Consider the following 16,615-nt stretch of genomic DNA (forward strand, 5'->3'; position numbering starts at 1 on the left):
AATTCTGTTTCCTTTGTCGACGTTTGTAGCAATGCCATGTACTTCCCAAAAATAATCTTTTTGTTTATAGTGCCAACAGTTAATTAGTCAACTAAAGCTTTGTCATTATTAGTGATATGTTAGCTCAATGCAGTTTTAACAGTCTTTAGTTGCTTAGAACCGTCTTGAGCCATTTCATGAATATTTGGTATAACTAGTGCAGTCATGATTTTAAACAGAGCAATCAATTCTTTAGGGATCTTTTTGTTAAGTGGCGGCTCGATATCAACGTCAAGTCATTATTTCACATTTCGGGTTCGACTTGCAGAAAGTACAGTAATATCGGTTTGGTTAAGTATCCATTGGGTAAAAACTGAACGTCGTGGACATCCCTTGCTGTTCTGTCTTATCGTTATTGCTACTAATGCTAAGTCTAAGCGGTTTATCACGCTATTTTTCTATCTCATTAACACTTTCAGCAGTACTCTGTTGTTGTTGTTGTGATCTTCAGTCCTGAGACTGGTTTGATGCAGCTCTCCATGCTACTCTATCATGTGCAAGCTTCTTCATCTCCCAGTACCTACTGCAACCTACATCCTTCTGGATCTGCTTAGTGTATTCATCTCTTGGTCTCCCTCTACGATTTTTACCCTCCACGCTGCCCTCCAATGCTAAATTTGTGATCCCTTGATGCCTCAAAACATGTCCTACCAACCGATCCCTTCTTCTAGTCAAGTTGTGCCACAAACTTCTCTTCTCCCCAATCCTGTTCAGTACCTCCTCATTAGTTACGTGATCTACCCACCTTATCTTCAGCATTCTTCTGTAGCACCACATTTCAAAAGCTTCTATTCTCTTCTTGTCCAAACTAGTTATCGTCCATGTTTCACTTCCATATATGGCTACACTCCATACAAATACTTTCAGAAACGACTTCCTGACACTTAAATCTATACTCGATGTTAACAAATTTCTCTTCTTCAGAAACGATTTCCTTGCCATTGCCAGTCTACATTTTATATTCTCTCTACTTCGACCATCATCAGTTATTTTACTCCCTAAATAGCAAAACTCCTTTACTACTTTAAGTGTCTCATTTCCTAATCTAATTCCCTCAGCATCACCAGATTTAATTTGACTACATACCATTATCCTGCCGGCCGGTGTGGCCGTGCGGTTCTAAGCGCTTCAGTTTGGAACCGCGTGACCGCTACGGTCGCAGGTTCGAATCCTGCCTCGGGCATGGATGTGTGTGATGTCCTTAGGTTAGTTAGGTTTAAGTAGTTCTAAGTTCTAGGGGACTGATGACCTCAGATGTTAAGTCCCATAGTGCTCAGAGCCATTTGAACCATTTTTTTTCCTTTACTGCTTGCTCAATATACAGATTGAATAACATCGTGGAGAGGCTACAACCCTGTCTCACTCCTTTCCCAACCACTGCTTCCCTTTCATGCCCCTCGACTCTTATAACTGCCATCTGGTTTCTGTACCAATTGTAAATAGCCTTCCGCTCCCTGTATTTTACCCCTGCCACCTTCAGAATTTGAAAGAGAGTATTCCAGTTAACAATGTCAAAAGCTTTCTCTAAGTCTACAAATGCTAGAAACGTAGGTTTGCCTTTTCTTAATCTAGCTTCTAAGATAAGTCGTAAGGTTAGTATTGCCTCACGTCTTCCAACATTTCTACGGAATCCAAACTGATCTTCCCCGAGGTCCGCTTCTACCAGTTTTTCCATTCGTCTGTAAAGAATTCGCGTTAGTATTTTGCAACTGTGACTTATTAAACTGATAGTTCGGTAATTTTCACATCTGTCAACACCTGCTTTCTTTGGGATTGGAATTATTATATTCTTCTTGAAGTCTGAGGGTATTTCGCCTGTCTCATACATCTTGCTCACCAGATGGTAGAGTTTTGTCATGACTGGCTCTCCCAAGGCCATCAGTAGTTCTAATGGAATTTTGTCTACTCCCGAGGCCTTGTTTCGACTCAGGTCTTTCAGTGCTCTGTCAAACTCTTCACGCAGTATCTTATCTCCCATTTCGACTTCATCTACATCCTCTTCCATTTCCATAATATTGTCCTCAAGTACATCGCCCTTGTATAAACCCTCTATATACTCCTTCCACCTTTCTGCCTTCCCTTCTTTGCTTAGAACTGGGTTGCCATCTGAGCTCTTGATATTCATACAAGTGGTTCTCTTCTCTCCAAAGGTCTCTTTAATTTTCTTGTAGGCAGTATCTATCTTGCCCCTAGTGAGACAGGCCTCTACATCCTTACATTTATCCTCTAGCCATCCCTGCTTAGCCATTTTGCACTTCCTGTCGATCTCATTTTTGAGACGTTTGTATTCCTTTTTGCCTGCTTCATTTACTGCATTTTTATATTTTCTCCTTTCATCAATTAAATTCAATATTTCTTCTGTTACCCAAGGATTTCTATTAGCCCTCGTCTTTTTACCTACTTGATCCTCTGCTGCCTTCACTACTTCATCCCTCAGAGCTACCCATTCTTCTTCTACTGTATTTCTTTCCCCCATTCCTGTCAATTGTTCCCTTATGCTCTCCCTGAAACTTATTACAACTTCTGGTTCTTTCAGTTTATCCAGGTCCCATCTCCTTAAATTCTCACCTTTTTGCAGTTTCTTCAGTTTCAATCTGCAGTTCATAACCAATAGATTGTGGTCAGAATCCACATCTGCCCCTGGAAATGCCTTACAATTTAAAACCTGGTTCCTAAATCTCTGTCTTACCATTATATAATCTATCTGATACCTTTTAGTATCTCCAGGATTCTTCCAGGTATACAACCTTCTTTTATGATTCTTGAACCAAGTGTTAGCTATGATTAAGTTATGCTCTGTGCAAAATTCTACAAGGCGGCTTCCTCTTTCATTTCTTGCCCCCAATCCATATTCACCTACTATGTTTCCTTCTCTCCCTTTTCCTACTGACGAATTCCAGTCACCCACGACTATTAAATTTTCGTCTCCCTTCACTACCTGAATAATTTCTTTTATCTCGTCATACAGTACTGTATGAATCCGATATTTTGGCTCCTCCCACATATGGTCATGCAACGTGTCTAGCATCCAATTTGAGCGTCAGCCAACAGCGTTTTAATTAAATCCTATTTAATTTCAATATCCACACAAAATTTTTCTTTCTATGAGTAAACAGCCTGCCCGAGACTTCGAGTAATAAGCAGCAGACGAAGAACCAAGATGGGACAATAAGAATAGAAGTGGAGAGACGTGCATGGATTAAAGAAGGCTTGGAGCAGACCACAGTCTCTTGTATCATGTACTGTTAAACCTGAAAATCGAAGAATCTGTGAAGCCAATGATACAAAGTTTGAAGAATGTGACCAAAATTTGGGATGAAAGATTTCATTGCAATACTCTGTGGATGTAGGAATGATAACAAGTTTAATTGAATGAACGGACTACACGCCACAGATTGAAAATTAAGAGGATACGAAAGAAATATCAAAGGCCTGGGGAGTAGCACAAATGACAGTAGTGAGAAACTTAACATTAAAATTAGGGGTCGCATGGCAAATGAAGGAATTATGCCATCCAGGAAAGAAAAAAACTTTATGATGGATGACGCAAGAGGGACATAAAAAGAATATAGTGCAGACAGCGAGAGTATACCTTACCGTATTAAGGTACTGGTATCAGACAGTTACCACATTTGAGAATGACATTTCTCAAGACACCTCCAGAGCGGACCATTGGAGGTGAACCATGGACTCCGGGTCTAAAGATTTGAAGATGTAGTGTTACGGAAAGTTACTAAAAGTGGACCATAAGGTAAGAAATGGGAACGTTCTGCACACAATCGACGGGGTAAGGAGCATGAGAAGAACAAGTAATATGGCAGTTACTCCGTCTTTTGTGACTGTTTCAAGTCTCAGATGCTTCCGTTTTAATTAAGGCTTGAGCTCTAGTACAGACAGACATACGATTTTTAACACACTTCATTGACACATTTTTACATAGCCAAGTTCACTCCGTGTATTTTGTTTAGATCGTGCGCAATGCGATCATCATTTGTTCACATATCTGATCGCTGAAGATTCTTTTAATAAAGGGAAACGATTTTGGTCCAGATAGGACTTTAGAGTATTTCAATCGTAAAAGGCGGAAGAAGTCCCATGTTACTTGTAGAATTATGGTTGCGGAAGGACATGCCAAAAAACAAAAAGATAACGTGCATATGAAGAAAAACCTAACTATAAGAACGGATGGGATGAGAGGACGTGTGTTAAGGTATTACGGAAATATTCAGTAGTACTGTAGAGGGCAGAAACTGTAATGGGAAAGAAGGGTTGAATATATATACAAGAGCCCTCTTTTTTCAACTTCCGATAGGGCATAAATAAAAGTATAGATCAAAACATATTTAATCACTAAAAGTTAAGCACATTTATCTTTACTTCTTGACGTAATCACCGTAAAAACAGACGCACTTGTCGTACCTGCGGACCAACTTTCCCATGTCCCTTTCATAAAATGTGGTAGCCAATGAATGGAGTTGAAATCTGTTAATCGTTCCCTTCAAACAGAAAGGAATAGTGTAGCAGAAGTTTATGGAAGAATGAGCGAAGAGCGATTAAAAACGGAAGAAGAAACATGCTTAAGTTTGGAACTGTTCTGGTGCATTGATAACGTCTGTCCTCATAGTAATGGTACGGCCCAACGACCGTTTGAGCAACTGCAATGGGACATTTCCGACCACTTGCTGTGCAGTCCCGAGTGACCTCCGTCTTTACCCTGAGGTAAACAAGTGGCTAGGGGACAGACCTTCCGAACTAACGTAAAGCTTCAAAACAACATCGAAACTCACATCAGTTTTAATTTTTTATTAAAGACGATCGATTTGGGTCATAAATAAGACCATCTTCAGGTCCGATTGATGATCGAAATCGGTCGTGTTAATAAAAATAAAATAGTACAGTTGCTTTTTAAACAACGCAGTCTTTAACCCTCATCAAAGCTGTACAGCATAGTCTATACAAAATATTTCTCATTTCATTTCATTGGCTGCAAACGTTTTATGAAGAAAATCTAGGGAAAATTCACAGTCATGTTTGGCTAGCACAGGGATAGGTGAGCATCCGTGTCCGCCGAGCGCTGTTGGCAAGCGGGGTCCACTCAGCTCTTGTGAGACCAATTGAGGAGCTATTTTATTGAGAAGTAGCGGCTCTAGTTATGAAGGCTGACAAAGACCGGGAGAGTGGTGTGCTGACCACATGCTCCATATCCGCATCGAGTGACGCCTGTCGACTGGGGATGACAAGGCGGTCGGTCGGCTCCACTAGATCTTCCGGGGAAAACTTGTCCACCGGTACGACAAGTGCGACAGTGGTGAGGCTAAGTAACTTTGATAATGTATTAATTTTTTAAATACCCTTCTCATTTTTTTCAACTTCCAATAATCGACAAATGTAACAACCATCGTACAACAAATGATCTAGGACATTGAAGGTAGGTGATTGTCTGAGATGAAGAGGTCAGTAGAAGTTACAGAATGTTGACGGATTGCCCCAAACCAGCGACAGGAAGAGAGAAACAAGCAACAGATGCGAGGATCAGACGTACCAATGTTGGTGCTGCTGTCCTCATCGGACTCAAAGGCCGGACTGGAAGAGCGCTCGCCCTCGATGGTGTTGTTGGCAGTGACTGGGGTGGGCGCCACAGACTTGGCCGACTGTTGCTGTTGCTGGTGATGCTGCTGCTGCTGCTGCTGCTGCTGCTGCTGTTGTTGGTGGTGGTGCTGTCGGTCGGCGAAGCTGGCCGTCTCGGCGGTCGTGGTGGTGGTCGTGGTGGCCGTGTGGCTGTTGCTGGTGCAGCGCTGCGACGACGTCTTCTGGGACGAGGTCGAGTCCCCGGAGACGGCTGCTCCCACCGGAGTGGCTGCTGCCGACAGTTTAACGACCTGCTGGAGACTACGTAATACAGTGAATGGCTGATAAGTTGTACACTATCTGACCAGAAGTATCCCGACACCCCCTGGCCACTAGATGTCAAGAGGGACCCGCCAGTGTAAAAGGAGGCAAGGGGAGACTCACATCCAGCTCTATCCAGAATAGGGCACTCTGGCTTTACATGCATCTACCCAATACACTAGCGACTTAAGACCTGCAATGGATCACTACGCTAGAGGCTCCGATAGGCGGGGTGAACATTTTATCAGATGCCTCCTCTCTCTCCAGACTGCCAGATCTGCACATTTGGAACCGGCGTGCGGCATCTGAATATCACTCGAGAGCCTCACCTCCTTTGGAACTGACTTTCACCAAGTGTAGGCAATGAGGACACCCATAATCGAAAAGCAAAACCGTCAGGCCAACCAAGAGAGAGGAGGTGTTGTTAAATCTTTAATGGTCTTGTTAGATCTTTAGTACCTGCGACTACATGCTGATGCACCTGGACATCGAGCTACAATAGTGTAATAGAACGATTTATTAAGGGTAGCCGCCAAGTATTTTAGTATTAATTATTTGAGCTCATGCTGGATTTCTGGCGTTTCCTGTGAGTCATTCAGAGTTCCATCCTCATTGGATTAATGGGCGAAGACAGTTTGTTGGCTACATGACAATATACCTAGGCATCGTTATACATTAGTTCGTAATTTATATTAATGCAATGAAAAGAAAGAGCTTTCGTAGAGTTGTGATTCAGAGTCACGTTTTGTTTTTTGTTCAGTATTATTTGGCTACAACGGCAACGGCCTTACCGCAGTGGATACACCGGTTCCCGTGAGATCACCGAAGTTAAGCGCTGTCGGGCGTGGTCGACACTTGGATGGGTGACCATCCAGGCCGCCATGCGCTGTTGCCATTTTTCGGGGTGCACTCAGCCTCGTGATGCCAATTGAGGAGCTACTCGACCGAATAGTAGCGGCTTCGGTCAAGAATACCATCATAACGACCGGGAGAGCGGTGTGCTGACCCCACGCCCCTCCTATCTGCATCCCCCTCTGAGGGTGACACGGCGGTTGGATGATCCTGATGGGCCATTTTTTTTTATTTGGCTACAGACGCCCATGTGCTCAATATAAGAAGCAAGCTGTAACTATTATTGATCGCTTTCTGTTGGCATGCCAAGTAGTAATTATGGCCCTGATACAGGCAATCACATCGCCTAACCCTTCCGTGCTCTACGCATGGTGTGTTGCACTATAATAGTACAATTTTAAGATTAGTTGCGCTAGAGCCAGACTTTGGGTTGAACACCACTGTATTTTAATAATTTCCTTAAAGTTTTTTTGGCATTCAGTCTAACTTATTTCTATAATGCTTAAAAATTTTAATTTTTTAAAATATTTATGATGACGCATACTTAACTATGCTGTCATAAAAGTACTTGCAATTTTGTGATTATATAATGCATTAAAGCATTTCAGAACTTATATATTTGGAATCATGGTTGATTTTAAATTACGTATTTGACTTTTAATGGTAGAAAGTATACGCTGCAGTGACGCCTGTCGTGCTTGTTGTCCGTTCGTGTCATGGATTGACTGTTGACACTCAGTCTTGTGGCGCCCTAGTAGGCATGACGTGTAATCGTATGGATCCAATGTGTGTGGCGATTTGTGTACATAGTAATTTTAACTTCTACTTTTGACGTGCCAGCACATTATTCATGTGATATGTTGCGCATTTGGAGTTTTAGTGGAGAGATTTTGTGTGCATGTAGCACAAGATTTTTTTAATAACCTGTACGAAGGTATGTTGTCACTGATTCCTTTATGGTTTAATCTGGCATTATTTGTTAAACGGTTTTGTAGCACCTTTTGTAATGTTATTACAGGTCTGATGATCGTAACATAGTTTACCGAAACTTCTTATCCACAATACAGTTTTTCTTCTCCTAAGGAGGTTAAAAGCTCACACCAGAATTTGGAGGTGTAGCTACCTTATATTGAGCTTCACAGGAAACTGTGGAAATAGTCCGCCAGAAATGTGGTAGCAGCAGACATGTTTTCATTAGCGAGCCTGGAGAGCTCACTGACTTCGGATGTCGACTAGTCATTGGATGTCGTGTAAGAAATGAATCAGGGAAGTTTCAACCCTTCTAAATCTGTACAGGCATTGCAGTTACTGACTGTGAAGTGGAAACGCTATGGAACAATACAATTAAATCAAGACCAGGAATACCTTGTATACTGATGGACGAGGACCATCGAATTTCGCGGAGGATAATTGTAAAGATCGCATGATAATTGTAAAGATCGCATGGAGTTATTTCTGAGTTCCGAAGTGTTATCAGTTGTCCAGCTAGCACAATGAGGGAGTTAAAATGGATTGGGTGCAGTGGCAGAGCAGCACATTACAAACTACATATTTCTGTCGTTGATGCTAAGCGTCTGAGGTGTCTAAAAACAAGTGATTTGGATTGATGACTCATGCTACGGTCTGTGTCACGGAGATGCTAGGGTTTGGGTTTGGTGAATGGCTGGGAAACGCCATCTGCTATCATGTATAGTGTCTACAGTGAAGTACAGAGGAGGTGGTGTTACTGTATGAGATGTTTTTTGTGGTTAAGGTGTGGCCCCCTTATTGCGCTTAAGAAAACGCTAAATGCGGAAGGACATGATTACATTTTACACCATTGCGTGTAGCACGCAGTAGGGGAACAGTTTAGAGGCCATGATCGCATCACCAGGACAGTACACACTCTCACAATTGAGCATCCGTAAGGCAGTAGTTTGTGAACAATAATATTCCTGAAATGGATTGGCCCTGTGTCCGAAACTGAACCCAATGGAACACCTCTCGCATGAGTTAGAACGTCGACTTCCATCAGACCCCAGCGTCCAACATCACTACCTTCTTTGGTTTCGACTCTTAAGGAAGACAGGGCTACTTTTTCTTCACAGATATTCAAAGACGCCATTAAAGGTGTCCCCAGCAGAATCCGATCCGTTATAAAGGCGAAGGGTGGGCACACCACACATAATAGGTATTCTAGCCAACGGCCTTGCCACAGTGGTAACGTTGCTTTCTGTCACTTCACCGAAGTTAAGCGCTGTCGGGCTTGGCTAGCACTTGGATGGGTGACCATCCGGATCTGCCAAGTGGTGTTGCAAGCTGGGTGCACCCAGCCCTTGTGAGGCCAATTGAGGAGCTCCTTGACTGAGCAGAAGCAGCACCAGTCACGAAAACTGACAACGGCTGGCAGAGAGGTGTGCTGAACAAATGCCTCTCGGTTTTTTTTAAATAGGTATCCGAATGCTTTTGATGAGACAGTGTACGTTGAGGCGACACGCAGACTCCGTATCTGAGCGCTTTACCTGCCTGACATGAGAAGCACACAGGACCATTTCCCGGTATTGCTTGGAAGGGGTTGCATTGAGACTTGTGAGAACACTGGGGAGATATTCGAGTGTGAAGTAGCGGCTCGATTGTCTGCAAAGTCGACAACGGTCTGTAAAGCGGTATGCTGATGCCATGCTGCCCCCTCCCACATGGCATGGTGGGCTGCAAACTTTGTTTACAAGTTGAGGCACGGAGCAGAACGTGTACAATGAAATTACATTCCGCCTGGTTGTGGATTTGGCAGACATTTTCGTGTACTCACTAGAAAATGAAAATTGTAAAGAAACTGACAGGTTGTATAAGACAACGTAAACGCGAAGATAGCGTTTCGTTTGCCGAATACTGCCAGCACGAATGTAAATGTATGCAGCAGAATTTGGCATTTTGCGAGAAACTGCGTACACATGCTTAAAACATGGTACGTTGTGTATTTCACTCTTTCCAAATCCCACTTACTTTTAAGGTAAGTTCCGATACAAACAGTGTTCTCCTTTCCATCAGAAGTAATCGTTCTTTACGCACGTATTATTTTTAATTACCAATCTGATGACGCCGATGCCGAAATACATTCCTTTTTGAGAGACAAAAATAAAAGTTGTGCGATAAGACAGAGTAGTTAATACACATTATTATTATTATTTCTTTACTTTCTCAGACGTTAAGTCTGGTTAAGAATGGAAAGTGACGCGGACCTTCATCAAGCGTCACTTCCTATTAACTGTACGGTATGTGTTATATTGCATTTAGGAACTTTCGGGTAATTGAACATGTATCAATAATTACGGATTTCTGTAGTTGTATATATATGTTTGGATGTAGCTGTATTGCATTGATGTACTGGTGGATATTGTGTGGTATGACTCCTGTAGTTGATAGTATAATTGGTATGATGTCAACTTTATCCTGATGCCACATGTCTTTGACTTCCTCAGCCAGTAGGATGTATTTTTCAATTTTTTCTCCTGTTTTCTTCTGTATATTTGTTGTATTGGGTGTGGATAATTCGATTAGTTGTGTTAATTTCTTCTTTTTATTGGTGAGTATGATGTCAGGTTTGTTATGTGACGTTGTTTTATCTGTTATAATGGTTCTGTTCCAGTATAATTTGAATTCATCATTCTCCAGTACATTTTGTGGTGCATACTTGTATGTAGGAACTTGTTGTTTTAAAAGTTTATGTTGTAAGGCAAGCTGTTGATGTATTATTTTTGCGACATTGTCATGTCTTCTGGGGTATTCTGTATTTGCTAGTATTGTACATCCGCTTGTGATGTGATCTACTGTTTCTATTTGTTGTTTACAAAGTCTGCATTTATCTGTTGTGGTATTGGGATCTTTAATAATATGCTTGCTGTAATACCTGGTGTTTATTGTTTGATCCTGTATTGCAATCATGAATCCTTCCGTCTCACTGTATATATTGCCTTTTCTTAGCCATGTGTTGGATGCGTCTTGATCGATGTGTGGCTGTGTTAGATGATACGTGTGCTTACCATGTAGTGTTTTCTTTTTCCAATTTACTTTCTTCGTATCTGTTGATGTTATGTGATCTAAAGGGTTGTAGAAGTGGTTATGAAATTGCAGTGGTGTAGCCGATGTATTTATATGAGTGATTGCCTTGTGTATTTTGCTAGTTTCTGCTCGTTCTATAAAGAATTTTCTTAAATTGTCTACCTGTCCATAATGTAGGTTTTTTATATCGATAAATCCCCTTCCTCCTTCCTTTCTGCTTAATGTGAATCTTTCTGTTGCTGAATTTATGTGATGTATTCTATATTTGTGGCATTGTGATCGTGTAAGTGTATTGAGTGCTTCTAGATCTGTGTTACTCCATTTCACTACTCCAAATGAGTAGGTCAATATTGGTATGGCATAAGTATTTATAGCTTTTGTCTTGTTTCTTGCTGTCAATTCTGTTTTCAGTATTTTTGTTAGTCTTTGTCTATATTTTTCTTTTAGTTCTTCTTTAATATTTGTATTATCTATTCCTATTTTTTGTCTGTATCCTAGATATTTATAGGCATCCGTTTTTTCCATCGCTTCTATACAGTCGCTGTGGTTATCCAATATGTAATCTTCTTGTTTAGTGTGTTTTCCCTTGACTATGCTATTTTTCTTACATTTGTCTGTTCCAAAAGCCATATATCATTGCTGAATACTTCTGTTATCTTTAGTAATTGGTTGAGTTGTTGATTTGTTGCTGCCAGTAGTTTTAGATCATCCATGTATAGCAAATGTGTGATTTTGTGTGGGTATGTTCCAGTAATATTGTATCCATAATTTGTATTATTTAGCATGTTGGATAGTGGGTTCAGAGCAAGGCAGAACCAGAAAGGACTTAATGAGTCTCCTTGGTATATTCCACGCTTAATCTGTATTGGCTGTGATGTGATATTATTTGAATTTGTTTGGATATTAAGTGTGGTTTTCCAATTTTTCATTACTATGTTTAGGAACTGTATCAATTTAGGATCTACTTTGTATATTTCCAATATTTGTAGTAACCATGAGTGGGGTACACTATCAAAAGCTTTTTGGTAATCAATGTATGCGTAGTGTAGCGACCTTTGTTTAGTTTCAGCTATTATCAGTTGCTCTTTACATCCTCGTGCTCCTTTGCAACAGCCTTTTTGTTCTTCATTTATAATTTTGTTCTGTGTTGTATGTGTCATTAATTTCTGTTTAATGACTGAAGTTAATATTTTGTATATTGTTGGTAGGCATGTTATGGGGCGATATTTAGCTGGGTTCGCTGTGTCTGCTTGATCTTTAGGTTTCAGATAAGTTATTCCATGTGTAAGTGTATCAGGGAATGTGCATGGGTCTGCAATGTAACTGTTAAATAATTTAGTTAGATGTGAATGTGTTGAGGTGAACTTCTTTAACCAGAAATTTGCTATTTTATCATTTCCAGGGGCTTTCCAATTGTGAGTAGAATTAATTGCTTGGGTGACTTCATGTTGCAAAATTATCACTTCAGGCATTTGTGGTATCATCTTGTATGTGTCTGTTTCTGCTTGTATCCACCGTGCATGCCTGTTATGTTGTACCAGGTTTGACCATATGTTGCTCCAGAAGTGTTCCATGTCTGTTATGTTTGGTGGATTGTTTATTTTAATGTGTGTGTTATCTATTGTCTGGTAAAATTTCTTTTGGTTTGTGTTGAATGTTTGGTTTTGTTTCCTTCTACTTTCACTTTTTTTGTATCTTCTGAGTCGTTTGGCTAATGTTTGTAATTTCTGCTTCTTTTCGTCTAATTGCTCTGTCGCTTCTTGTTGTGAGATTTTACCTAACCTTTTTCGTTTTTTTCCGAGATTTCATTTCTTATCAATTGTGTTAGCTGTCTGATGTCTTTTCTCAGTTTTTCTATTTTGATCTGTAGCCTGTGTTGCCATGCTGGTTTTGTGGGTTTCTTCTGTGTGTTGGTTGGTTCTGATCTCTGCCTAGTGTGTATATTTAGTGTCGCGAATGCTCCTATATAAACCAGTAGTTGTAACTCTTCCATAGTTGTGTTTTCATTTATTTTGTTGTGTATGATTGTGTTGATAGTTTTTATTGTTGTTTCGACTTGTGGGTTATTTGGTGGTCTATGCAAGAATGATCTAATGTCTGTATTTGTGTCTTTGTATTCTATATATGTTAGCTGAAATTTTTCTTCTATATCTAACATCTGTGTCACTTCGTGTTCTATTTGTGCTTGTTCTGGTCGCTGTCTTAAGATTTCGTTTTCCTCTGATTGTTTAATTGGTGCGTGTTGTTCTTTGTTTGTTTGCTCTGGGATGTTTGAGTCCATTACTGTATTTTCTTCTTCTTCTGATTGCACATTATTTTGTTCCAGTATTTGTTGTACTTGTTGTTTGATGTTTTCTAATTCTGACTGGGGTATCCTGTTATTTTTGATTATTACACGGATCTCAAAAATGGCTCTGAGCACTATGGGACTCTACTGCTGAGGTCATTAGTCCCCTAGAACTTAGAAATAGTTAAACCTAAGGACATCACAAACATCCATGCCCGAGGCAGGATTCGAACCTGCGACCGTAGCGGTCCTGCGGTTCCAGACTGCAGCGCCTTTAACCGCACGGCCACTTCGGCCGGCTACACGGATCTGATCAGCTAGTCGTTGTTCTGTTAAAAATTTTAATTCTGGGTATCTGGTAATAAATGTTGTGTATACTTGTGATCTGTATCCAGTTGTGTTGGTTCCTAGGTTTGTTGCTTGGTAATAACAGAACATGAGGTGTCGATTAACTTCATCTGACCATCTCATCCTCTTTGTTTGCCTTCTAGGGTGGTTGCAGGAAGCATATCCTGCTAAACACCTCTATTTGGATTTAAATCATTTTCCAGTTGGCTAGCATTGTCGTTACCATTGTGGGCGGGCATAGGGTTCAAGCGTCGTCCCCGACCATGACGGCGCTTGTCCGAGGCTTCTTTAGTTCTGTCCTGAACCAACTAATCACACTAAAAGGGGGTTTAGCCCTATTAGTGGTTTGTTCTTTTCGTCGCCTTTTACGACTGCCAGAACATTCTGGAGGCCTATTCTTTTCCCGGGCCTCGACGGGAATTATTATTATTATTATTATTATTATTTCCAGTATAGCTTGCTAACTCATTGATACAAAGAACTGGATTCCGCAACTATCCTTAATATCAATTTCTTTCGGTTGCAAGACATCGAAACTAAATGTTCAAGAACTTCTAAAGCAATGGATTGTACTATAACAACTCACATTTTCAGAAATTTTTTCACGTTAACCTCTTCACTCCTACACTCTATCCTTAAGGATGTCTACTGCAGTTAGTAACAATCTTGGAACGCGGAATAGTGGTGAGAGGTAGACGCATGATAAATTCCGTTTTGACAATCGTTAGGGAATTCAATATTCCGGGATCCACAGTGTCAAGAGCGTGCCGAAAATTGATGCATTTCCTCTCGTCACGGAGAATGCAGTGGCTGACGGCCTTCACTTAACGACCGACAGCAGCGGCGTTTTCTTAGAGTTGTCAGTGCTAACAGACAAGCAACACCGTGAAATAACGGCAGAGATCGATGTGGAACGTACGACGAACGTAACAGTTAGGACAGTGTGGGTGAATCTGCCGTTAATGGGCTATGGCAGCAGACAACTGACGCGAATGCCTTTGCTAAGACCACAACATCGCCTGAAGCACGTTTCCTGGGTTCTTCCTAGACAACTAGAAAAGCGTGGCCCGGTCAGACGTGTCCCAATTTCAGCCGATAAGAGCTGATGGTAGGATTCGAGTGTGGTGTGGATCCCACGAATCCATGGACCCAAGTTGTCAACAAAGCACTGTGCAAGGTGGTGGTGGCTCCATGATGGTGTGAGCTGTGTTTATACGGAATAGTCCTGCTGAACAGATCATTGACCAAAAATGGTTATGTTCGGATATTATAAGAGCGTTTGCAGCCATTTACGGACTTCATGTTCCCATACTCCTATGGGACTTTTGTGGATGACAATGCGCCATGTTACCGGCTACAAGTGTTCGCGATTAGCTTGAAGAACATCGCGGGAAATTCGAGCGAAAGATTTTGTGACACAAACCGTCTGACATGAACCCTATCGAACATTTATGGGATATAATTGAGGTATCAGTTCGCGCACAAGATCCTCCACTGACTACTGTCGTTATGGACGCCTGTAGAGACAGCATGGCTCAATATTTCTGCAGAGGACTTGCGACGGCTTGTTGTGTCCATGGCACGCTGATTTGCCGGACTACGCCAGGTAAAGGGTATTAGGAAGTGTCCCAAGATGTTTGTAACGTCATTGTATGAAAAAAGTCGTGATACGCCTGCAAAAACAATTTAATACAATTTCAGCAGCGTATGAAACTTGTGGCGACACTATAGTCAAAGTGAGCGCTGTCATCCGAGTGACGAACATTCGGTACCTTCTGCGCACAGACTACTACAGAAGATGCAAGGTGAGTGGCAAAAAATTGTGGCGTGTGTATGAAGTGTACTATGCATCCGCAGCGTTTGTGTGAAATATCTGGCTGTTACAAGCAGCCCAATGACGATAGGAGTTGTTGGGAGATAGGTGTATGCGAGGAACGACAGTTTCTGGCCAGCATGCTCCTTGAGCAGACTGTGTTCTTTACTTTTGAATACATTGTGGGACCGAACAGTGATAAAGGTTGTTACAAATATTTACTAACAAAAACAGCCTTGATCTCAATTCCTTTATTCCGGTGACCGGTTTCGACGACTACTGTGGTCATCTTCAGATCAATGAGTAAGAACTTATACTAGTGATTTACCACCAGAAGGAGGTTCTTACTCATTGGTCTGAAGATGACCACAGTAGTGGTCGAAACCAGTCACCGGAATAAATAAATTGTGATCAAGACTGTTTTTGATAGTAAAAAACAAAAGACTGTGTGCGGTGCGCCCTGACCTTGAGCGTTGGCGGCCGGAGCGCCGCCGCCCGCCGCCGCCGTCGCCGCACCGTCCGCCGCCCCCGCGGCCCCCGCGCCCGCCCCCGGCGCCGCGCCCGCCGCCCCCGGCGCCTTCGGCTTGTCCTGGCTGAGCAGCGTGCTCTGCGTCTTGGAGAGGCCGATGCCCGCGGCGCGACCCGCCATGCCGGAGACGGCGCCCGCCGACAGCGCCACCATCGACTGCATCTTGCGCTGCTTGGCCTCGCTCTTCTTCTGCATGTCGTACGCCGTCTTGTAGATGCCGCCGTACAGCACGAACAGCACCACCAGCGTCGTCCAGTAGTAGCCTGACAGGGACGAGAAAACACACACACACCAACACATCGTAAGGCCATAAACCCATTGGTGTAGAATGCACCTCATCGTTCCTATTGAGAAGAAAAGACGTATGGAGTTCCACATGGCTCTATCTTAGATCCACTATTGTTTCTGATGTACACTGAAGCGCCAAAGAAACTGTTATAGGCATGAGTATTCAAATATAAAGACATGTAAACAGGCAGAATACGGCGCTGCGGACGGCAACGCCTATATAAGATAACAAGTTACTACTGCTACAATGACAGGTTAACAAGATTTAAGTGAGTTTGAACGTGGTGTTATTCGGCGTGCGAGCGATGGGACACAGCGTCACCGAAGTAGCGAAGAAGTTAGGGATTTTCCTGTACGAACATTTCACGAGTGTACCGTGAATATCAGGAATCGGGTAAAATATCAGATCTGCGATATCGCTGCGGCCGGAAAAAGATCCTGCAAGAACGGGACCAACGACGACTGAAGAGAATCGTTCAACGTGCGACCCTTCCGCAGAATGCTGCAGATTTCAATTCTGGACCATCAACAA

The 16,615-nt window shown here is 42.1% G+C and overlaps 1 protein-coding gene and 1 pseudogene across 1 annotated transcript in view; one reads left to right on the top strand and one right to left on the bottom strand.

Annotated features, from left to right (window-relative positions):
• The window catches only part of LOC126214897 (5-hydroxytryptamine receptor 2A), a 177,122-nt gene that overhangs the window by 60,049 nt on the left and 100,458 nt on the right, over window positions 1-16,615 (bottom strand). The window contains exons 5-7 of the mRNA XM_049941540.1: window positions 15,732-16,058; window positions 5,775-5,899; window positions 5,582-5,738 (exon numbers count right to left, since the gene is read on the bottom strand). Of these exons, the coding sequence (XP_049797497.1) occupies window positions 5,582-5,738; window positions 5,775-5,899; window positions 15,732-16,058 (609 nt within the window). The remainder of the gene's footprint in view (window positions 1-5,581; window positions 5,739-5,774; window positions 5,900-15,731; window positions 16,059-16,615) is intronic.
• LOC126215594 (5S ribosomal RNA) lies at window positions 6,706-6,823 on the top strand (annotated as a pseudogene).

Source organism: Schistocerca nitens, chromosome 12 (genome assembly GCF_023898315.1).
Source record: "Schistocerca nitens isolate TAMUIC-IGC-003100 chromosome 12, iqSchNite1.1, whole genome shotgun sequence".
Lineage (NCBI taxonomy): Eukaryota > Metazoa > Arthropoda > Insecta > Orthoptera > Acrididae > Schistocerca > Schistocerca nitens.